General features: G+C 45.4%; 1 protein-coding gene across 6 annotated transcripts in view; it reads left to right on the top strand.

Moving 5' to 3' along the window:
* Positions 1 to 16,672, top strand: part of arhgap9 (Rho GTPase activating protein 9) — a 72,626-nt gene extending 55,954 nt beyond the window's left edge. For 3 of the 6 annotated variants that reach the window (XM_036950854.2, XM_090206450.1, XM_090206452.1), the window contains 15 exons: positions 45 to 104; positions 474 to 632; positions 4,470 to 4,574; positions 5,704 to 5,765; positions 5,922 to 6,009; positions 6,125 to 6,220; positions 6,906 to 7,004; positions 7,630 to 7,747; positions 8,162 to 8,281; positions 10,084 to 10,182; positions 10,682 to 10,759; positions 12,989 to 13,042; positions 13,674 to 13,805; positions 14,418 to 14,523; positions 15,698 to 16,672. In XM_036950854.2, coding sequence (XP_036806749.2) covers positions 45 to 104; positions 474 to 632; positions 4,470 to 4,574; positions 5,704 to 5,765; positions 5,922 to 6,009; positions 6,125 to 6,220; positions 6,906 to 7,004; positions 7,630 to 7,747; positions 8,162 to 8,281; positions 10,084 to 10,182; positions 10,682 to 10,759; positions 12,989 to 13,042; positions 13,674 to 13,805; positions 14,418 to 14,523; positions 15,698 to 15,890 — 1,569 coding nt within the window. In that variant the 3' untranslated portion in view covers positions 15,891 to 16,672. The remainder of the gene's footprint in view (positions 1 to 44; positions 105 to 473; positions 633 to 4,469; positions 4,575 to 5,703; positions 5,766 to 5,921; positions 6,010 to 6,124; positions 6,221 to 6,905; positions 7,005 to 7,629; positions 7,748 to 8,161; positions 8,282 to 10,083; positions 10,183 to 10,681; positions 10,760 to 12,988; positions 13,043 to 13,673; positions 13,806 to 14,417; positions 14,524 to 15,697) is intronic. The other 3 variants (XM_090206449.1, XM_090206451.1, XM_090206453.1) reach the window with 1 other exon arrangement.
* The last annotated feature ends 7,305 nt before the right edge of the window (positions 16,673 to 23,977 follow it).

The raw sequence follows: 23,977 nt of genomic DNA, 5'->3' as shown, positions 1-23,977 counted from the left end.
GAAATAAAGAATTCTTCCTCTTCTTTTTTTTATCTCTGTTCCAGCTCTCTTCAGACTTCCTGTACGGTGGGCAGATTGCTGACAGTGGCCGGGAGTTGGGTCAGGTGACATTAGAATGGAATGTAGAGATGAATGGGAACGTGTGCAGAGGGGGAAATAACTTCCTTGTGACAAGACAAGGAACTAAAAGTTTTTAACAATGCAACAACAGAACAATAATATCTACGTAAACACATTTCTCCAATGGTGCTATCAGAATCAATCCTTTAATAACGGCTAAAATGGAGCTAATGGAATGTATATATATATATTTAAAATGGTTTTCATGTGTTTGATACCATTTCATCCACTTCATTCCACCCATTATTATGAGCCGTCCTCCCCTCAGAAGCCTCCATTGACACACACAGAGTAGCTGACTTGCCCCCCCCCTCCCCTCCCCCCCGCCCCTCTCTGTGCTTCCTGCCTTGTAGAGCATGCAGAGAGCAGTTTCCTCCAACACCATCAGCACCACAGCTTTCAGAACAGGAGAGTCTCAGGGGGTTGTCCAGCGACGTCACTCTGCCCTACTGCATCATGGGACGGAGCAGCTCAGCCACTCACGAACCATAATACTGCCCAAGAACGGCAAGGTACACACACACACACACGCACACGCACACACACCACACACACACACACACACACACACACACACCACACACACACACCACACACACCACACACACGCACGCACCGCATGCACGCACGCACGCACACACACACACACACACACACACACACACACACACACACACACACGCACACACACACACACCACACACGTTAGCAGAATGACACAGACCTATTGTTGTCCAAATCTAATCTCGGGTTACCCAGAAGTAAAATTCTCTCGTGAAAGTTAGCAAATTCCTGTTTTACTTCTGGGGAGGGATTCTGTTAACAATTGTGATAACCTTTGTGCAGAGGAATGAAGCGACGTCTCCACCCTCACGAACAGAAACTCTTGGCCAAACCACTCGATTCCGCTAATTTCACATCTTTATCATGGCCCCAAAAATATTTGTTTGTTTTCATGAATGTTTACGATAGAGTCAATTTTGACATTGTGGCTGCGCATCTGATAATATTTTGCCTCTCCCTCCTGTGGGAGGCTACCTTTTGGATCCTACTGAAAAACACAAAACAATCAATGTATTTCAAAATGTCAGTACATGTAAAAATGTGAACATACATGTACTATATTGTACTGTAATGTGTAGTTCAATTAGCAGTGAATGATGCACATCTCACCTGTAGTTTTGCCGGAAAATTTGTACTGTTGATGAAACTGTTGAAACCTGTAGATTTGGTTGCAGCCTTAAACCGGCCTCTCTCAAAGAGGGACCTTGGTTTACAACATGGTCAATAATTGTGGCCCTCATCTCATCAGAGACCACCGCTCTTGTTCTTCCTCTCCTTTGTCCTCCACGCATTCTCCCTCTACCTGACACTCTTCTCTCCCCACCAACCTGTCTCCCTCTCCCTGCCACTCTTCTCTCCCCACCAACCTGTCTCCCTCTCCGTGACACTCTTCTCTCCCCACCAACCTGTCTCCCTCTCCCTCTCCGTGCCACTCTTCTCTCCCCACCAACCTGTCTCCCTCTCCCTGACACTCTTCTCTCCCCACCAACCTGTCTCCCTCTCCCTGACACTCTTCTCTCCCCACCAACCTGTCTCCTTCTCCCTCTCCCTGCCACTCTTCTCTCCCCACCAACCTGTCTCCCTCTCCCTCTCCCTGCCACTCTTCTCTCCCCACCAACCTGTCTCCCTCTCCCTGACACTCTTCTCTCCCCACCAACCTGTCTCCCTCTCCCTGACACTCTTCTCTCCCCACCAACCTGTCTCCCTCTCCGTGACACTCTTCTCTCCCCACCAACCTGTCTCCCTTGGTCCATGTTTCCAGTGTTTCGGTCTGGTAACTGCAGAAAGGTACGACATTGGCCATCATTCTGTTTTGAATGTGTTTTTAACAGTTTTGGAAACAGTGCGTTTGCATTTGAAAACGTGCTGCAAATATATAGTTTTACAGGTGATGGAATATGAATGACAAAATAGTTGATGGATTTTGGAGAATGTGGTCATTGAATGCATTTTGTGTGAAAACAATGAAAAATGATTCACAGTTTGGTCCACATACACTTCTGTTTCGCTAAATGAGTTTTGACCATGTGACTTCAGTTTTTACCATGTGACTTCAGTTTTGACCATGTGACTTCAGTTTTTACCATGTGACTTCAGTTTTGACCATGTGACTTCAGTTTTGACCATGTGACTTCAGTTTTGACCAATGCATGTTAGCAATTGAAAAGAACTGTATCAAGTGCCAACCCGTTTATCATCCATATAGGCTTAAAAATCACAGCACCAGTTTAACCTTTTGAGGGCATGGCAGATTACGCCCCCTTTGGAGAAATTGGGTACCCCTAGTAAACTGAAAAAAAAAAATATTAAAAATTGCTAATATATGCATATAATAATTATTATTGGATAGAAAACACTCTAAAGCTTCTAAAACCGTTGGAATTATGTCTGTAAGTATAGCAGAACTCACAGGGCATGCATTCTTCCAAACTAGTTTTTGTGGCCATGAAAGTTGGAGCAACTTTGACGTCATGCCCCCACCCTTCCCGACCACTTATGGATCTGGGGACACTTTCCATCTCTTCCACTAGATGTCCTCTTTCTTTGGAGCGTTCAATCGTTCAAATCGCGCGAGAATTGGCCCTATAGGAGTGGTTGGAGTAAGTGTCGCGATAAAAAAACCTGTGCGTTAGGGCGCGAATTGGTCACAGCCATTCCTTTGTGCCAGCACTCCTGGGAAGAGCAAACGATGCCCGGTTGAATTGAAGTTTGTTTTGCACGTCTAAAACATCATAAAGCTTGCTTCTGCACTTAGTTTGACCTGTTTAGTCGACATATAATGTGTAATTTTGAAGTTTTGATGCGCAACTTATCCGGACCGGAGGACGTTTTGGGTGCATTTCAGCTGATGTTATTAGCAGTAGCTAATACAAAGACGCAAGACTTGAAACCAAACGATGTATTGGGTAAGTATGAACCCTTCCAGAACATTCTGAACGAAGACCATCGAAGGTAAGGGAATATTTATGCTTAAATCTGTGTTTCTGTTGACTCCAACATTACGTGGAAATGTAGCTTGGAACTGAGCGCTGCCTCAGCATATGAAATAGTGTGCGATTTCTGTAACGTTAAAAATAAATCTAACACAGCGGTTGCATAAAGAAGCAGTGTATCTTTCTAACTATATGTAGAACATGTATATTTAGCCAAAGTTTATGATGTCTATTTACGTTATCTTGCCGAGCTACCTAGGTTTCCTGCGGGCATTTTTGAGTAATTTCTGAACATGAGTACACTGTAAATGGACATTTATGGATATATATGGCATATTATTGAAAAAAAAAAAATGTACTGTGTAACATGTCCTATCACTGTCATCTGATGAAGATTTTCAAAAGGTTAGTGAGCGATTTATTTTTTAATCCTGCTTTTATAATTTTATATTTTCTGGGACAAAATGGCTGCCGCTTGTCTTTGTTTCGGTGGTGGTCTAATATAAATGTGTGGTGTGTTTTCGCCGTAAAACATTTTAAAAATCTGACATGCTGGGTAGATGAACAAGGTGTTTATCTTTCATTTGAGCTATTGGACTTGTTAATGTGTGGAGGTTAAATATTTTTAAGAATATTTTTGCGTTCCATGCGCCACCGTTTGAGCTGAACGGGGGGGAGGGTGTTCCTCCAGAGGAACTCCTGGCATCAACAGGTTTTAAGCACCGCCTTTGTCCAATTCTGATTTGTCCAAATAATCAATGACAAAAAACAAAAAACAGGAATTACTGCTGCTAGGAATCACATCACATTCTATGTGGACCGTGGCAGATTCTCACCGTGTCATCTGTTCACGAGAATCTGTCCACGGGAATCTGTCCATGAGAATCTATCCTCGAGAATCTATCCACAAGAATCTGTCCATGAGAATCTATCCTCGAATCTATCCACAAGAATCTGTCCATGAGAATCTGTCCATGAGAATCTATCCAGGAGAATCTATCCATGAGAATCTGTCCATGAGAATCTATCCATGAGAATCTATCCATGAGAATCTATCCATGAGAATCTATCATCGAGAATCTATCCAGGAGAATCTATCCAGGAGAATCTATCCTCGAGAATCTATCCAGGAGAATCTATCCAGGAGAATCTATCCATGAGAATCTATCCATGAGAATCTATCCATGAGAATCTATCCATGAGAATCTATCCATGAGAATCTATCCATGAGAATCTATCATCGAGAATCTATCCTCGAGAATCTGTCCATGAGAATCTATCATCGAGAATCTATCCTCGAGAATCTGTCCACGAGATATTGGTCCAGACCTAACATACATGTGTTGTTCGTAGCTGGGCCAGCAGGGCAGAGACTGTTCCTACCCTGGGACCAGTGTTGTGGTGGTGGAGCCTCCTTCTCCAGCCACCTCTCCTGACAGCAATGACAGCTCCACACCCGTGAGTCTCACATCTCAAATGTCCCCATCTGTCCCTCTGTTTCCGCTGTCTCCCATCTGTCCCTCTGTCTCCGCTGTCTCCCATCTGTCACTCTGTCTCCGTTGTCTCCCATCTGTCCCTCTGTCTCCCATCTGTCACTCTGTCTCCCATCTGTCCCTCTGTCTCGCATCTGTCCCTCTGTCTCCCATCTGTCCCTCTGTCTCCCATCTGTCACTCTGTCTCCCATCTGTCCCTCTGTCTCCCATCTGTCCCTCTGTCTCCCATCTGTCCCTCTGTCTCCCATCTGTCACTCTGTCTCCCATCTGTCTCCCATCTGTCCCTCTGTCTCCGCTGTCTCCCATCTGTCCCTCTGTCTCCGCTGTCTCCCATCTGTCCCTCTGTCTCCGCTGTCTCCCATCTGTCCCTCTGTCTCTGCTGTTTCCCCATCTGTCCCGCTGTCTCCCATCTGTCCCTCTGTCTCCGCTGTCTCCCATCTGTCTCCGCTGTCTCCCATCTGTCTCTCTGTCTCCTATCTGTCCCACTGTCTCCCATCTGTCCCTCTGTCTCCCATCTGTCCCATCTGTCCCTCTGTCTCCCATCTGTCCCTCTGTCTCCCATCTGTGTCTCTGTCTCCCATCTGACCCATCCGTCCATCTGTCTCCGCTGTCTCCCATCTGTCCCTCTGTCTCCCATCTGTCTCCGCTGTCTCCCATCTGTCTCCCATCTGTCTCCGCTGTCTCCCATCTGTCTCTGCTGTCTCCCATCTGTCCCTCTGTCTCCCATCTGTCCCTCTGTCTCCCATCTGTCCCTCTGTCTCCCATCTGTCTCCCATCTGTCTCCGCTGTCTCCCATCTGTCTCCGCTGTCTCCCATCTGTCTCCGCTGTCTCCCATCTGTCTCCGCTGTCTCCGCTGTCTCCCATCTGTCCCTCTGTCTCCGCTGTCTCCCATCTGTCCCTCTGTCTCCGCTGTCTCCTGTCTCTATACACCTGTCCCACTGTCCATCCATGGTTCTAGTGACATTTGCAACTCATTCCCTAGGTTGTTGCTGTAAATGTTTAACTTCCTGTGTGGCACCAACGTGGGTCATCAGAGCAGCCAGTGAATTAGCCCTCTGTACCAACAGTTCATCTCCCCTGCTTCCTTCCTCAGGAGCTGGAAAAGGCAGGTCTGCTGAACAAGACTAAGATAGCAGAGGGAGGCCGGAAACTGAGGTAGACTGTCCGCGATATGAAGAAGATATCTCATCTTCTACACCCTGTATCTACTGTAAAGGTGTGGTGGGAACCGTGAACGTCACCGTGTGTGTGTGTGTGTGTGTGTGTGTGTGTGTGTGTGTGTGTGTGTGTGTGTGCGTGATGTGTGTTTAGGAAGAACTGGAATCCGTCGTGGGTGGTTCTGGTCGGGAACAGTCTGGTGTTCTTCAAGGATCCCAAATCCCAGACCCCCTCCAGCTGGGTAAGATAGTCATTGAGTTTAACTATCATAGATGGAGTTTAAATACATTTATTTTTTGTATTATTATTATTTTTTTTTTAAACGTCTCAAAGACTGCTTTCTTATTGGTCTCCAGAAACCAGGCAACAGTCGTCCGGAGAGCAGTGTAGACCTGAGAGGAGCTGTGGTGCAGTGGACCAATGACCTGTCCAGCAAGAAGAACGTCTTCAAGGTCAGACACACACCAGGAGGGAGGGAGGGACCTCAAACCACCGTTGTCTTGTTTCTATATTATTTCATAGACATTTTAAGATACTTTATTTCACCCTGTATTTTGGGGAAGTCAAATGTGTCTATTTTAGTCTCACTGAGAGAGAGAGAGAGAGAGCTGCTCTAGTGGTTTTTCTGTGAAAAAAAAACATTCTCACGTCCTCTTGAGAGGAAGTTCAGTATCTGACTGTAGGCTATGTGTTGTAACAGGACTCTATGAGCACCGGGGTTCCAGACAATTCAATGTCAACTCAGTCAATTGTGCCTTAAAATTCAATGCATATTTTATATTTCCAGAATTGTTATTTGAATTAATTTCCCGAATTTTATTGTTATTTATCCTTTATTTAACTAGACAAGTCAGTTAATTAAGAACAAATACTTATTTTCTATGACGGCCTACCCCGGCCAAACGCTGGTCCAATTGTACGCCGCACTATGGGATTCCCAATCACGGCCAGATGTGATACAGCCTGGATTTGAACCAGGGAATGTAGTGATGCCTCTAGCACTGAGATGCAGTGCCTTAGACCGCTGTGCCACTCGGGAGCCCGAATTGACTGAAGAATTAGTAGTAAGAAGTAGTACAGTACCTGGTGAAGTAGTCTGTGATTTGGGACTAACTACTTTGTCTGTTTGTGTGGTAGCTGAGGACGGTGACAGGGAATGAGTTCCTACTGCAGTCAGAGACAGACTCACTGATCAGAGAGTGGTTCAATACCATCCACAGTGTCATCGATAGACTGGTGAGTTTCACACACTGTGTGTGCGTTCGCGTGTGTGCGTTCGTGCGTGTGTATGTGTGTGCGTGTGTGTGTGCGTGTGTGTGTATGTGTGTGTGTATGTGTGTGTATGTGTATGTGTGCGTGTGTATGTGTATGTGTGTATATGTTTGTGTGCGTGTGTTTGTGTGTGTGTGTATGTGTGTGTGTTTGTGCGTGTGTGTGTGTGTATGTGTGTGTATGTGCATGTGTATGTGTGTGTATATGTGTGTTTGTGTGTGTGTTTGTGTGTGTTTGTGTGCGTGTGTGTGAGCTCTTAGAACCGTTTGCAAGAGATATGCAGCCACAGGAGGCTGGTGGCACCTTAAAGGGGAGGACGGGCTTGTGGTAATGACTGGAGAGGAATCAGTGGAATGGTTTCCGTTGGTGATGCCATGCCATTCGCTCCGTTCCAGCCATTATTATGGCCCATCCTCCTCTCAGCAGCCCCCACTGTACTCAGCTACTCTAGGAGGACAATGGAAGGGAATTAAAAGCCTTTCTTTATGATCAAACACCAACTTATTTTAGCATCTAGCTTTCATCAGGGCGCTAACAAATGGTTAACAAAGTTGTCTGGTACAAGTTGAAATGGTCTTCTCTTCTATAGGATCGGGAGAATCCCCTGGACAATGTTCTGCTGTACTCTCTGAGGAGGGCGGGCAGTGTGGAGATGTTGGACCACAGTGGAGACGAGGAGGACAGTCGAGGAGGATATAAGGCATCACGTGAGTCTCTCCATCCATCCACGGCTCCAAGGATGCTGTTGCTGTTGCTGTGGCTGCCCATGTGCTTCCTCCCAGTGGTCTATTTATCTTCACATTTCTCTAAAATTGACAATAAAGTTGGTCTATCTTTTTTTCTTCTTGTACTTCTTGTTTCTGGTGCCTTCCCTCCTTCACTCCCTCCTTCACTCCCTCCTTCGCTCCCTCCTTCGCTCCCTCCTTCGCTCCCTCCTTCACTCCCTCCTTCACTCCCTCCTTCACTCCCTCCTTCACTCCCTCCTTCACTCCCTCCTTCGCTCCCTCCTTCGCTCCTTCACTCCCTCCTTCGCTCCCTCCTTCGCTCCCTCCTTCGCTCCCTCCTTCGCTCCCTCCTACGCTCCCTCCTTTATTTCTCTCCCTCTTTGCCTCCCGGTGCAGTCCCTCGTTCTGCTTCCAACGTGGAGAACTCAGAGAGGAAGCGTGTTCGGAGCAGACTGAAGAAGTTTATCCTCAAGAGACCTCCACTACAGATCCTACAAGAGAAAGGACTCATCAAGGGTGAGATCACTGACTGTCTCTGTCTCTCTGTCTCTGTCTCTCCCCCCCCCCCTCTCTCTCTTTCTCATGAGAAACATGTGTTTACATTGACAAAGTAATTGAAATAGATAATAAACAAAAGTGAAAGAACAGTAAAAATTACACTCACACTAGTTCAAAATGAATAAAGACATTTCAAATGTCATATTATGTCTATATGCAGTGTTGTAACGATGTGCAAATAGTTAAAGTACAAAAGGGAAAATAAATCAACATAAATATGGGTTGTATTTAGAATGGTGTTAGTTCTTCACTGGTTGACATTTTCTTGTGGCAACAGGTCACACATTTGTTTTCAGTGCATCTCAGTTTCCACCTCATTTTGTGGGCAGTGAGCACATAGCCCGTCTTATCTTGAGAGCCAGGTCTGCCTACGGCGGCCTTTTTCAATAGCAAAATGCTATCCTCACTGAGTCTGTACATAGTCAAAGCTTTCCTTAAGTTTGGGTCAGTCACAGTGGTCAGGTATTCTGCCGCTGTGTACTCTCTGTTTAGGGCCAAATAACATTCTAGTTTGCTCTGTTTTATTGTAAATTCTTTCCAATGTGTCAAGTAATTATCTTTTTGTTTTCTCATGATTTGGTTGGGTCTAATTGTGCTGCTGTCCTGGGGCTCTGTGGGTTGTGTTTGTGTTTGTGAACAGAGCCCCAGGACCAGCTTGCTTAGGGGACTCTTCTCCAGGTTCATCTCTCTGTAGCTGATGGCTTTGTTAAGGAATGTTTGGGATTTTGATCATTAGTGGGTATCGGCCTAATAAGCTCTGCATGTATTATTTGGTGTTTTACGTTGTACACTGAGGATAGTTTTGAAGAATTCTGGATGCAGTCTCTCAATTTGGTGTTTGTCCCATTTTGTGAAGTCTTGGTTGGTGAGCGGACCCCAGACCTCACAACCATACAGGGCAATGGGTTCTATAACTGATTCAAGTATTTTTAGCCAGATTGATATGACGAATTTTATGTTATTTTTGATGGCATAGAATGCCCTTCTTGCCTTGTCTCTCAGATTGTTCACAGCTTTGTGGATGTTACCTGTGGCGCTGATGTTTAGGCAGAGGTATGTATAGTTTTTTGTGTGCTCTAGGGCAACGGTGTCTAGATGGAATTTGTATTTGTGGTCCTGGTGACTGGACCTTTTTTGGAACACAATTTATTTTTTGTCTTACTGAGATTTGCTGTCAGGGCCCAGGTCTGACAGAATCGTTGCAGAAGATCTAGGTGCTGCTGTAGGTCCTCCTTGGTTGGTGACAGAAGCACCAGATCATCAGCAACAGTAGACATTTGACTTCAGATTCTAGTAGGGTGAGGCCGGGTGCTGCAGACTGTTCTAGTGCCCTCGCCAGTTTGTTGAAATATATTTTGAAGAGGGTGGGGCTTAGCTGCATCCCTGTCTCATCCCACGGCCTTGTGGAAAGAAATGTGTGTGTTTTATGCCAATTTTAACCCCACGCTTGTTGTTTGTGTACATGGATTTTATCATGTCTTATGCTTTTCCCTCAACACCACTTTCCATCAGTTGAGCTGCCACAACCCTCTGAGAGTAGTGGCAGCTCAACTCAACATGGAACTGGGCATCAATTCAGTTCATTGACATTCCTCTGGTGTTTGTTTTCATCGAATAATAAGGAAGTCGTGTGGTATCTATGAATGTGTCCGTGTCTCTCATGACCTCAGATCACAGTTCTGTGAGTGTTGACTGTAAATCTCTTTAGACCAAATCATATTTAGTCTTCTAAAACATGCTGCTGTTGTTGTCATTTACAGACCAGGTGTTTGGCTGTCATCTAGAGATGCTGTGTGAGAGAGAGAAGAACAACGTGCCTCGTTTCGTCAGGCTCTGCACTGAGGCTGTGGAGAGGAGAGGTACTGCCATAAACACAAAACAATGGGTACAGTACAGCCTCTGGCACTACTCCCCTGTGGGTACAGTACAGCCTCTGGCACTACTCTCCTGTGGGTACAGTACAGCCTCTGGTACTACTCCCCTGTGAGTACAGCCTCTGGTACTACTCCCCTGTGGGTACAGTACAGCCTCTGGTACTACTCCCCTGTGAGTACAGCCTCTGGTACTACTCCCCTGTGGGTACAGTACAGCCTCTGGTACTACTCCCCTGTGGGTACAGTACAGCCTCTGGTACTACTCCCCTGTGGGTAGAGTTTGGCTGTAGGTAAACAAATATTTTTTGGAAGAGAGGATAATCTTTACTGCACATTTATATCACATTGAACTGGTTTATAATTGATATGGATTCTATGGATTTGAAGGCAGTGTTTTAAATATCTGTGGTTGTTACCAGGGTTACATGGAGTTCCGGTGTGTTATTGCCAGGGTTACATGTCCTACCTGTGTGTTGTTATTCAGGTCTGGAGACAGACGGTATCTACAGAGTGAGTGGGAACCTGGCGGTCATCCAGAAACTACGCTTCCTAGTCAACCATGGTGAGGGAGGGAGTACGGGAGGAAGAGAGGGAGGAGGGAGGGAGGAATGAAGAGAGTGAGGGAGTACGGGAGAAAGAGAAGGGGGAGGGAGTGAGGTATGAAGAGAGGGAGAAGGGAGTGAGGAATGAAGAGAGGGAGGAGGGAGGGAGTATGAAGAGAGGGAGGTTGGAGGAAGAGAGGGAGGGAGGGAGGTGTAAAGAGAGGGAGGAGGGATGAAGAGAGGGAGGAGGGCTGAATGGATAAAGAGAGAGAGGGAGAAGGGAGGTAGGAAGTTATGAAGAGAGGGAGGAGGAAGGAAGGGATGAAGAGAGGGAGGAGGGAAGGAGGTATAAAGAGAGGGAGGAGGGAGGGAGGTATGAAGAGAGGAAGGAGGGAGGTATGAAGAGAGGGAGGTATGAAGAGAGGGGGGAGGGAGGTATAAAGAGAGGTAGGAGGGAGGGAGGTATGAAGAGGGGGAGGAAGGGAGGGAGGTATAAAGAGAGGGAGGAAGGGAGGGAGGTATAAAGAGAGGGAGGAGGGAGGGAGGTATGAAGAGAGGGAGGGAGGTATGAAGAGAGGGAGGAAGGGATGAAGAGAGGGAGGAGAGAGGTGTGACGAGAGGGAGGAGGGAGAGAGGTATTAAAGAGAGGGAGGAGGGAGGGAGGTATAAAGAGAGGGAGGAGGGAGGGAGGTATAAAGAGAGGGAGGGGGGAGGGAGGTATGAAGAGAGGGAGGGAGGTATAAAGAGAGGGAGGAGGGAGGGAGGTATAAAGAGAGGGAGGAGGGAGGGAGGTATGAAGAGAGGGAGGTGGGAGGAAGAGGGGGAGGGAGGGAGGTGTAAAGAGAGGGAGGAGGGATGAAGAGAGGGAGGAGGGCTGAATGGATAAAGAGAGAGAGGGAGAAGGGAGGTAGGAAGTTATGAAGAGAGGGAGGAGGAAGGAAGGGATGAAGAGAGGGAGGAGGGAAGGAGGTATAAAGAGAGGGAGGAGGGAGGGAGGTATGAAGAGAGGGAGGAGGGAGGGAGGAAGGTATAAAGAGAGGAAGGAGGGAGGTATGAAGAGAGGGAGGTATGAAGAGAGGGGGAGGGAGGTATAAAGAGAGGTAGGAGGGAGGGAGGTATGAAGAGGGGGAGGAAGGGAGGGAGGTATAAAGAGAGGGAGGAAGGGAGGGAGGTATAAAGAGAGGGAGGAGGGAGGGAGGTATGAAGAGAGGGAGGAAGGGATGAAGAGAGGGAGGAGAGAGGTGTGACGAGAGGGAGGAGGGAGAGAGGTATTAAAGAGAGGGAGGAGGGAGGGAGGTATAAAGAGAGGGAGGGGGGAGGGAGGTATGAAGAGAGGGAGGGAGGTATAAAGAGAGGGAGGAGGGAGGGAGGCATAAAGAGGGAGGGAGGTAGGTATAAAGAGAGGGAGGAGGGAGGTATAAAGAGAGGGTGGTATAAATAGAGGGAGGAGGGAGGGAGGGAGGAGGGAGGGAGGGAGGTATAAAGAGAGGGCGAAGGGAGGGAGGTATGAAGAGAGGGAGGAGGGAGATAGGTATTAAAGAGAGGGAGGAGGAAGGGAGGTATGAAGAGAGGGAGGAGGGTAGGAGGGATGAAGAGCGGGAGGAAGGGATGAAGAGGGAGGAGAGAGGTATGAAGAGAGGGAGGAGGGAGAGAGGTTTTAAAGAGAGGGAGGAGGGAGGGAGGTATAAAGAGAGGGAGGAGGGAGGGAGGTATGAAAAGATGGAGGAAGGTATGAAGAGAGGGAGGAGGAAGGAGGGAGGGCGGAGGAGTGAGGGAGGTATGAAGAGAGGGAGGAGGAAGGAGGGAGGAGGGAGGGAGGTATGAAGAGAGGGGGGAAGGAGGTGTGAAGAGATGGAGGAAGGGATGAAGAGATGGAGGACGGAGGAAGGTATAAAGAGAGGGAGGAGGGAGGGAAGTATGAAAAGAGGGAGGAGGGAGGAAGGGATGAAGAGAGGGAGGAGGGAGGGAGGTATGAAGAGAGGGAGGAGTGAGGTATGAAGAGAGGGAGGAGGGAGGGAAGTATAAAGAGAGGGAGGAAGGGATGAAGTGGGATGCTGGAGGAAGGGATGAAGAGAGGGAGGGGGGGCTATGTTCTGAAAAGCATCCTACACTACACATTAAAAAAAAATTAATCCCAGAGTGCTTTATAATGGACATAATTTAGGATTCCACTCTGAAGGAGAGTAAACCTGATTCCGACCTGCTTGACCTTGTAGGCTAAATGTCCGTTGGTTGTGTTTTTTTTGCAGAGCGAGCGGTGACCACAGACGGACGTTATATGTTCCCTGCAGAGTTGGTACAAGGTAGACAGACAGATGGAGACTGTCGAGCCAAAATGGCTCCCAGTTTTCATCCAAATGCCTATCTGCATACCTGTGTGCGCTGTACTCACTCCATACATGCAAAAGCACACGTTTGTTTGTCTCGATACTTTCCATGTGTCTATTGTGTTGTCTATGCATCCAATATTTCTGTTTGAGAAAACTATATGTTCAAGTCCTATGTGTCCTTTTACACGGTCCATTGGTGTCACCCAGTGGTTTAAACAGAGTACTGTAGCTTGTGTTTTGTGGAACACCTTAGCCCAGCTCACCTGACCAATGTTTTGTGATACTAATTTGGACAGTAGATAGAACCTTAAATCAAGCTCTCGAAGAACCACCGTTATTGAGTGTACAGATGTAACTGTGACACTTTGACAAACATTGTTCAGGAGGGTCGTATTGTGTTTGCCTTTCTCTCTGCCCTCTGACTATCGCTTCACTTTCACAGACACTTTCTTTCTGCTACAGCTACCAGCCTGCCAGCCTGCCGGCCGACCTGTCAATCAAAGTATTGAGGGAGTTTTAACAGTAAAATTCACACGTCCCTCCCTCCTTCCCTTCCTTCCTTTCCTTCCTTCCTCCCTCCCCCCCTCTCTCCCTCCACCAATAGAGAAGTTGAACCTGGAACAGAGTGAGTGGGAGGACATCCATGTCATCACAGGAGCCCTGAAGCTGTTTTTCAGAGAGCTTCCTGAACCACTGGTTCCTTACGGCTTCTTCACAGACATCTTAGAGACCGTCAGTGAGTATAGACCCTTTGTATTACCTGCCTACCTACCTAACAAACTAACAAGTTAACTACCGAACTAGCTAACTAACTAACTGCCTACCTACCTACCAAACAAACAAACTAACAAGTTAACTACCAAACTAGCTAACTAACTGCCTCATTACCTACCTACCTACCTACCAAACAAACTAACAAGTTAACTACCAAACTAGCTAACTAACTGCCTGCCTACCTACCTACCTACCAAACAAACTAACAAATTAACCACCAAACTAGCTAACTAACTGCCTATCTACCAAACAAACTAACAAATGAACTACCGAACTAGCTAACTAACTGCCTACCTACCTACCTACCTACCTAACAAATTAACTACCGAACTAGCTGCCTACCTACCTACCTACCTACCAAACAAACTAACAAATTAACTACCAAACTAGCTAACTAACTACCTACCTAACAAACTAACAAATTAACTACCGAACTAGCTAACTAACTGCCCACCTACCTACCTACCTACCAAACAAACAATCTACCTATCTACCTGTCTAGAGTTAGAAGATTCTGATCTGGAGTGTAACGAGAGTATCCTACTGTGTGTGTGTGTGTGTGTGTGTATTCCAGAGATGTCAGACTACCTGGATAAAGTGGACCGTCTAAAGTCTCTGGTACTGAGCATGCCTCCTCCCAACCAAGACACCATGAGGTTCATGTTCAGCCATCTCAAACGGTACGAGACACCACACCTCCAAGGGTTAAACCCTCTGTCTCAATACCCAGTGTACCCTCAAAAACCCTCTGTCTCAATACCCAGTGTACCCTCAAAAACCTGACCCATCTAACCCCAATCTAATTCCATTTCACCATCTTTCAATTGTTCTGAATGTCCTTCAGTTGTACATCAGTTGTTTAAGAATCAGCTTTTACTGTCTGAGAAAAATAATATGCAGTTTGTAATACGAATGACCACTAGAGGGAGGAGTACCCTCATTCCAAGCAGTTGTCATCCAGCATGTGAACGAAAATTGTGAAGAAGTATTGGTGAGCGAGTGCTGTGGGTACCTGGGGGTTAAATTTGAGAGAGGACAATGAGGTTGAAAGAGTGAAGGATTTAGGATTTTGAAGAAGTTAACGAAAATAATATAACTTTTCATGTACTGCTCTGCTACATAAATGTTGCTGTCCCCAGGTCTAAAATAATATACTGTGTTGTGTTCGTGAGTCTGATGTTTGTGCCAGTGTGTGTCACCTAAGAGTTAGTGCTAGTGTGTGTTTCCTATGAGTCTGTCTGTCTGTCTCTGTCTGTCACTGTGTCTCTATCTCCCTCTCTCTCTGCTTCTCATTTTCTCATCTCCCGCCTTAAATCAATCCATCTACTTCTCTCCTCTATAAATCTACCCATCTCCCTCCTCTTCTCTTCCTTACCTCCTCTCCCCTTCCCTCCTCCCTCCTCCTCCCCCTCATTTACCATTCTGCCCATCTCCTTTCTCTCTCATCTGTCCCCTTTCCTCCTCCTCTCCTCCTCCCCTGTGATCTCTGTGGGAATGGCATTTTTAAAAGAATGCCTCATGCTGTGGCTTTAACCCATTCCTGTGTGTGTCCACACACACACACACACACACATGGTCCACGCACACACCAATGTCCCGTAAATAAGCACCAGTGTAGCCACTGTCCTGCTGCTCTGTGAATCAACAAGAATAATTAAAATTACAAGCAGATTCTTAACAGTGACCACTGAGATGAAGCTGTGTGTCATTGGTGGTCACTGGAATGACACAGAACGAGTCAGGCTAATTCGCTTTAGAAAGACCCTGTAGCCATATTGTATAAGCAGTAATCTCTCTCTCTCTCTCTCTCTCTCTCTCTCTCTCTCTCTCTCTCTCCCTCCCTCCCTCCCCCAGGGTGATGGAACATTCTGACTCTAACCGGATGTCGACCCAGAACATCGGCATAGTGTTCGGTCCCACCCTGATGCGCCCGGAGAGGGACAATGTTAACATGGCCATCAACATGGTCTACCAGAACCAGGCCGTGGAGATCATTCTCAATGAGTTTGACCGTATCTTCAGACCCAGCAACTTTACATCCCTCTGACATCCATTCAGCCCAGGAAACCGAACCTAGAACCCACCCAGCCCCAAGGACCCAGTCAGCACAGAACACCGAACCTAGAACACACCCAGCCCCAAGGACCCAGTCAGCACAGAACACCGAACCTACAACCCACCCAGCCCCAAGGACCCAGTCAGCACAGAACACCGAACCTACAACCCACCCAGCCCCAAGGACCCAGTCAGCACAGAACACCGAACCTAGAACTCACCCAGCCCCAAGGACCCAGTCAGCACAGAACACCAAACCTAGAACCCACCCAGCCCCAAGGACCCAGTCTAGAGCCCATCCAGCCCCATCCCAACCAGCCTGAACCCAACTCAGTGACCTGAACCATCTTTGGACCCAACCCCTCTGGTACTGTATCCTCCAACACCCAAACCCAGCCTGAGCCAAACACAGAGACCAGAACCGGCAGAACCAGACATGCTGTGAAAGGGACACCAGCTTCACCTCGTATTCTTCTTACTTACTCCCTGTAGTATCAACTAGTGGTAAAAACATAGGTGGGTAAACTGCATTACACCCCCTGGTATCAACACCAGCTTAACTCACCTCATCCCACGGCACGGAGAAAGACCCGGGAACGGGAGGAAAAGCCCATATGGATAATGTACAGTATGTTTCCTTATCTCCTGTTGTAGTGTAGTAGCAACTACAGCCCAGCTCGCCTCCGCCAAACACAACGGCAACAACAAGCTGTTTCATCATTGTGCCACTGTCTATTAACTGTCTACAATAAAGTTATTGCGAAGTTTTCAAACGTGATCCTTGTCAGACTTTGTGTCGTGACTGGAGAATGAATCCAGACTTTTTAAAACGACCTTAGTTCGGTTATTATGACAGAGCAATGGAATGCCTATATTATGTACCTCAAGTCTAATTGTATTCCGTACACATAATTGTTCCGTACACATATTATGCAGATGTTATCTCAGATGTAGCGAAAGGCTTCTGTTTCTAGCTCCAACCGTGCAGTATACCTAACAACACACACAAATCCCCCCAAAAAATGTAAATGAAGAAATATCAGAACGAGCAATGTCCGAGTCCGGAATATAAATATACTGTACATTGAGTGTACAAAACATTAAGAACACCTCCCTAATATTGAGTTGCACCCCCCCCCCCCCCTTTTCAGAACGGCATGGACTCTACAAGGTGTTGAAAGCGTTCCACAGGGATGCTGGCCCATGTTGACTCCAATGCTTCCCACAGTTGTGTCAAGTTGGCTGGATGTCCTTTGGGTGGTGGACCATTCTTGATACACACGGGAAACTGTTGAGTGTGAAAAACCCAGCAGCGTTGCAGTTCTTGACACAAACCGATGCACCTGGCAACTACTACCATACCCTGTTCAAAGGTACTTACGTTTTTTACCATGTCCATTCACCCTCTGAATGACACACATACCCAATCCATGTCTCAATTGTCTCAAGGCTTAAAAATCCTTCTTTAACCCGTCTCCTCCCCTTCATCTACACTGATTGAAGTGGATTTAACAAGTGACCAATAAGGGATCATAGCTTTCATCTTGATTCACCTGGTCAGTCAGTGTATGTCATGGAAAGAGCAGGTGTTCTTAATGTTTTGTAAAGTGTATCTATACAGTATATGTATATAATAGTGTGTATGGACAGTAGATGAATATAAAAGGTGTGTACAGCAGTAGTTTTATAAGATGGTGTGTGTATAGACAGTATGGACAGTATAAAATACAATACAATTTTACTGGTCACAGACACGTGTTTATCAAATCAAAGTTTATTTGTCACGTGCGCCGAATACAACAGGTGTAGTAGACCTTACAGTGAAATGCTGAATACAACAGGTGTAGTAGACCTTACAGTGAAATGCTGAATACAACAGGTGTAGTAGACCTTACAGTGAAATGCTGAATACAACAGGTGTAGTAGACCTTACAGTGAAATGCTGAATACAGCAGGTGTAGTAGACCTTACAGTGAAATGCTGATTACAACAACACCTTACAGTGAAATGCTTACTTACAGACTCTAACCAATAGTGCAAAAAAGGTATTAGGTGAACAATAGATAATTAAAGAAATAAAACAACAGTAAAAAGACAGGCTATATACAGTAGTGAGGCTATAACAGTAGCTAGGCTACATACAGACACCTGTTAGTCAGGCTGATTGAGGTAGTATGTACATGTAGATATGGTTCAAGTGACTATGCATATATGATGAACAGAGAGAGTTTAGCAGATGTTAATGCGAGTGTAGCGAAATGCTTGTGCTTCTAGTTCCGACAGTGCAGTAATATCTAACATGTAATATCTAACAATTTCACAACAAATACCTAATACACACAAATCTAAGTAAAGGAATGTAATTAAGAATATATAAATATATGGAGGAGTAATGTCTTGGTGGCATAGACTAAGATACAGTAGATAGTATAGAAAAAATGTATAGTATATACATTTGAGATGAGTAATGTAAGATATGTAAACATTATTAAAGGGGCATTATTTAAAGTGTCTAGTGATCCATTTATTAAAGTGGCCAATGATTTCAAGTCTGTATGTAGGCAGCAGCCTCTCTGTGTTAGTGTTTAACAGTCTGATGGCCTTGAGATAGAAGCTGTTTTTCAGTCTCTCGGTCTCTGCTTTGATGCACCTGTACTGACCTCTCCATCTGGATGATAGCGGGGTGAACAGGCAGTGGCTCGAGTGGTTGTTATCCTTGATTATCTTTTTGGCCTTCCTGTGACATCGGGTGGTGTAGGTGTCCTGGAGGGCAGGTAGTTTGCCCCCGGTGATGCGTTGTGCAGACCTCACTACCCTCTAGAGAGTCCTGCGGTTGAGTGCGGTGCAGTTGCCGTACCAGGCGGTGATACAACCCAACAGGATGCATCTGTAAAAGTTTGTGAGGGTTTTAGGTGACAAGCCAAATTTCTTCAGCCTCCTGAGGTTGAAGAGAGCCTGTTGCACCTTCTTCACCACACTGTCTGTGTGGGTGGACCATTTCAGTTTGTCAGTGATGTGTACGCCGATGAACTTAAAACTTTCCATCCTCTCCACTACTGTCCCGTCGATGTGGATAGGGGGATGTTCCCTCTACTGTTTCCTGAAGTCCACGATCATCTCCTTTGTTTTGTTGACGTTGAGTGAGAGGTTATTTTCCTGACACCTCACTCCCAGAACCCTCACCTCCTCCATGTAGGCTGTCTCATCGTTATTGGAAATCAAGCCTACCACTGTTGTTTCAAAATATGAATAGAAAAGGTGTGTACAGCAGTAGTTATATAGGAAGAGTCTTGACTAGAATACAGCATACACATATAAAGTGGGTAAAACAGTATGTAAACATCATTAAAGTGACCAGTGTTCCATGTCTATGTATATAGGGCAGCAGCCTCTAAGGTGCAGGGTTGAGTAACCGGGTGGTAGCCGGCTAGTGACAGTGACTAAGGTTCAGGGTAGAGTACCCGGTGGTAGTCTACTTGTGACAGTGACTAAGGTTCAGGGTAGAGTACCCGGTGGTAGTCGACTAGTGACAGTGACTAAGGTTCAGGGTAGAGTACCCGGTGGTAGTCGACTAGTGACAGTGACGAAGGTTCAGGGTAGAGTACCCGGTGGTAGCCGGACAGTGACTAAGGTTCAGGGTAGAGTACCCGGTGGTAGTCGAGTAGTGACAGTGACTAAGGTTCAGGGTAGAGTACCCGGTGGTAGCCAGCTTGTGACAGTGACTAAGGTTCAGGGTAGAGTACCCGGTGGTAGTCGACTAGTGACAGTGACTAAGGTTCAGGGTAGAGTACCCGGCGGTAGTCGACTAGTGACAGTGACTAAGGTTCAGGGTAGAGTACCCGGTGGTAGTCGACTAGTGACAGTGACTAAGGTTCAGGGTAGAGTACCCGGCGGTAGTCGACTAGTGACAGTGACTAAGGTTCAGGGTAGAGTACCCGGTGGTAGTCGACTATTGACAGTGATTAAGGTTCAGGGTAGAGTACCCGGCGGTAGTCGACTAGTGACAGTGACTAAGGTTCAGGGTAGAGTACCCGGTGGTAGCCAGCTTGTGACAGTGACTAAGGTTCAGGGTAGAGTACCCGGTGGTAGCCAGCTTGTGACAGTGACTAAGGTTCAGGGTAGAGTACCCGGTGGTAGTCGACTAGTGACAGTGACTAAGGTTCAGGGTAGAGTACCCGGTGGTAGCCGGCTAGTGACATAACAACTTGATTGTGAAACGTCCTATCATGAGGAAATGACTTCAGAGTGCTAGGTGATACTTGTTCTGCGGTGCTGGGGAATAGTGAACTATAGTTCAACTAGTAAATACACTGTAGCTTGGTGGCAGTTGAACTAAATTCAAATCTTGGTAGTGTCTTCCGTAGCTAAGTACTTTTTTTGCCATGTAGTGGTGTAGCTTACTACTGGAACTGAGCAGTACTTATTTTGCCATGTAGTGGTGTAGCTTACTACTGGAACTGAGCAGTACTTATTTTGCCATGTAGTGGTGTAGCTTACTACTGGAACTAAGCAGTACTTTTTTTGCCATGTAGTGGTGTAGCTTACTACTGGAACTAAGCAGTACTTATTTTGCCATGTAGTGGTGTAGCTTACTACTGGAACTAAGCAGTACTTATTTTGCCATGTGGTGGTGTAGCTTACTACTGGAACTAAGCAGTACTTTTTTTGCCATGTGGTGGTGTAGCTTACTACTGGAACTAAGCAGTACTTATTTTTGCCATGTAGTGGTGTAGCTTACTACTGGAACTAAGCAGTACTTATTTTTGCCATGTAGTGGTGTAGCTTACTACTGGAACTAAGCAGTACTTATTTTGCCATGTAGTGGTGTAGCTTACTACTGGAACTAAGCAGTACTTATTTTTGCCATGTAGTGGTGTAGCTTACTACTGGAACTAAGCAGTACTTTTTTTGCCATGTAGTGGTGTAGCTTACTACTGGAACTAAGCAGTACTTTTTTTGCCATGTAGTGGTGTAGCTTACTACTGGAACTAAGCAGTACTTTTTTTGCCATGTAGTGGTGTAGCTTACTACTGGAACTAAGCAGTACTTTTTTTGCCATGTAGTGGTGTAGCTTACTACTGGAACTAAGCAGTACTTTTTTTGCCATGTAGTGGTGTAGCTTACTACTGGAACTGAGCAGTACTTTTTTTGCCATGTAGTGGTGTAGCTTACTACTGGAACTGAGCAGTACTTTTTTTGCCATGTAGTGGTGTAGCTTACTACTGGAACTAAGCAGTACTTTTTTTGCCATGTAGTGGTGTAGCTTACTACTGGAATTGAGCAGTACTTTTTTTGCCATGTAGTGGTGTAGCTTACTACTGGAACTAAGCAGTACTTATTTTGCCATGTAGTGGTGTAGCTTACTACTGGAACTAAGCAGTACTTATTTTGCCATGTAGTGGTGTAGCTTACTACTGGAACTGAGCAGTACTTTTTTTGCCATGTAGTGGTGTAGCTTACTACTGGAACTAAGCAGTACTTTTTTTGCCATGTAGTGGTGTAGCTTACTACTGGAACTAAGCTGTACTTTTTTTGCCATGTAGTGGTGTAGCTTACTACTGGAACTGAGCAGTACTTTTTTTGCCATGTAGTGGTGTAGCTTACTACTGGAACTAAGCAGTACTTATTTTGCCATGTAGTGGTGTAGCTTACTACTGGAACTAAGCAGTACTTATTTTGCCATGTAGTGGTGTAGCTTACTACTGGAACTAAGCAGTACTTATTTTGCCATGTAGTGGTGTAGCTTACTACTGGAACTAAGCAGTACTTATTTTGCCATGTAGTGGTGTAGCTTACTACTGGAACTAAGCAGTACTTATTTTGCCATGTGGTGGTGTAGCTTACTACTGGAACTAAGCAGTACTTATTTTGCCATGTAGTGGTGTAGCTTACTACTGGAACTAAGCAGTACTTTTTTTGCCATGTAGTGGTGTAGCTTACTACTGGAACTAAGCAGTACTTTTTTTGCCATGTAGTGGTGTAGCTTACTACTGGAACTGAGCAGTACTTTTTTTGCCATGTAGTGGTGTAGCTTACTACTGGAACTAAGCAGTACTTTTTTTGCCATGTAGTGGTGTAGCTTACTACTGGAACTAAGCAGTACTTTTTTTGCCATGTAGTGGTGTAGCTTACTACTGGAACTAAGCAGTACTTTTTTTGCCATGTAGTGGTGTAGCTTACTACTGGAACTAAGCAGTACTTATTTTGCCATGTGGTGGTGTAGCTTACTACTGGAACTAAGCAGTACTTATTTTTGCCATGTAGTGGTGTAGCTTACTACTGGAACTAAGCAGTACTTTTTTTGCCATGTAGTGGTGTAGCTTACTACTGGAACTGAGCAGTACTTTTTTTGCCATGTAGTGGTGTAGCTTACTACTGGAACTGAGCAGTACTTTTTTTGCCATGTAGTGGTGTAGCTTACTACTGGAACTAAGCAGTACTTTTTTTGCCATGTAGTGGTGTAGCTTACTACTGGAACTGAGCAGTACTTTTTTTGCCATGTAGTGGTGTAGCTTACTACTGGAACTAAGCAGTACTTATTTTGCCATGTAGTGGTGTAGCTTACTACTGGAACTAAGCAGTACTTATTTTGCCATGTAGTGGTGTAGCTTACTACTGGAACTGAGCAGTACTTTTTTTGCCATGTAGTGGTGTAGCTTACTACTGGAACTAAGCAGTACTTATTTTGCCATGTGGTGGTGTAGCTTACTACTGGAACTAAGCAGTACTTTTTTTGCCATGTGGTGGTGTAGCTTACTACTGGAACTAAGCAGTACTTTTTTTGCCATGTAGTGGTGTAGCTTACTACTGGAACTAAGCAGTACTTATTTTTGCCATGTAGTGGTGTAGCTTACTACTGGAACTAAGCAGTACTTATTTTTGCCATGTAGTGGTGTAGCTTACTACTGGAACTAAGCAGTACTTATTTTGCCATGTAGTGGTGTAGCTTACTACTGGAACTAAGCAGTACTTATTTTTGCCATGTAGTGGTGTAGCTTACTACTGGAACTAAGCAGTACTTTTTTTGCCATGTAGTGGTGTAGCTTACTACTGGAACTAAGCAGTACTTTTTTTGCCATGTAGTGGTGTAGCTTACTACTGGAACTAAGCAGTACTTTTTTTGCCATGTAGTGGTGTAGCTTACTACTGGAACTAAGCAGTACTTTTTTTGCCATGTAGTGGTGTAGCTTACTACTGGAACTGAGCAGTACTTTTTTTGCCATGTAGTGGTGTAGCTTACTACTGGAACTAAGCAGTACTTTTTTTGCCATGTAGTGGTGTAGCTTACTACTGGAACTAAGCAGTACTTTTTTTGCCATGTAGTGGTGTAGCTTACTACTGGAATTGAGCAGTACTTTTTTTGCCATGTAGTGGTGTAGCTTACTACTGGAACTAAGCAGTACTCATTTTGCCATGTAGTGGTGTAGCTTACTACTGGAACTAAGCAGTACTTATTTTGCCATGTAGTGGTGTAGCTTACTACTGGAACTGAGCAGTACTTTTTTTGCCATGTAGTGGTGTAGCTTACTACTGGAACTAAGCAGTACTTTTTTTGCCATGTAGTGGTGTAGCTTACTACTGGAACTAAGCAGTACTTTTTTTGCCATGTAGTGGTGTAGCTTACTACTGGAACTAAGCAGTACTTATTTTGCCATGTAGTGGTGTAGCTTACTACTGGAACTGAGCAGTACTTTTTTTGCCATGTAGTGGTGTAGCTTACTACTGGAACTAAGCAGTACTTATTTTGCCATGTGGTGGTGTAGCTTACTACTGGAACTAAGCAGTACTTTTTTTGCCATGTAGTGGTGTAGCTTACTACTGGAACTAAGCAGTACTTATTTTTGCCATGTAGTGGTGTAGCTTACTACTGGAACTAAGCAGTACTTATTTTTGCCATGTAGTAGTGTAGCTTACTACTGGAACTAAGCAGTACTTATTTTGCCATGTAGTGGTGTAGCTTACTACTGGAACTAAGCAGTACTTATTTTTGCCATGTAGTGGTGTAGCTTACTACTGGAACTAAGCAGTACTTTTTTTGCCATGTAGTGGTGTAGCTTACTACTGGAACTAAGCAGTACT

Source organism: Oncorhynchus mykiss, chromosome 17, assembly GCF_057628025.1.
Source record: "Oncorhynchus mykiss isolate SJ-2025 chromosome 17, ASM5762802v1, whole genome shotgun sequence".
Classification (NCBI taxonomy): domain Eukaryota; kingdom Metazoa; phylum Chordata; class Actinopteri; order Salmoniformes; family Salmonidae; genus Oncorhynchus; species Oncorhynchus mykiss.
The sequence above is the reverse complement of the archived record's forward strand: the minus strand, read 5'-3'. Positions and strand labels throughout refer to the sequence as shown.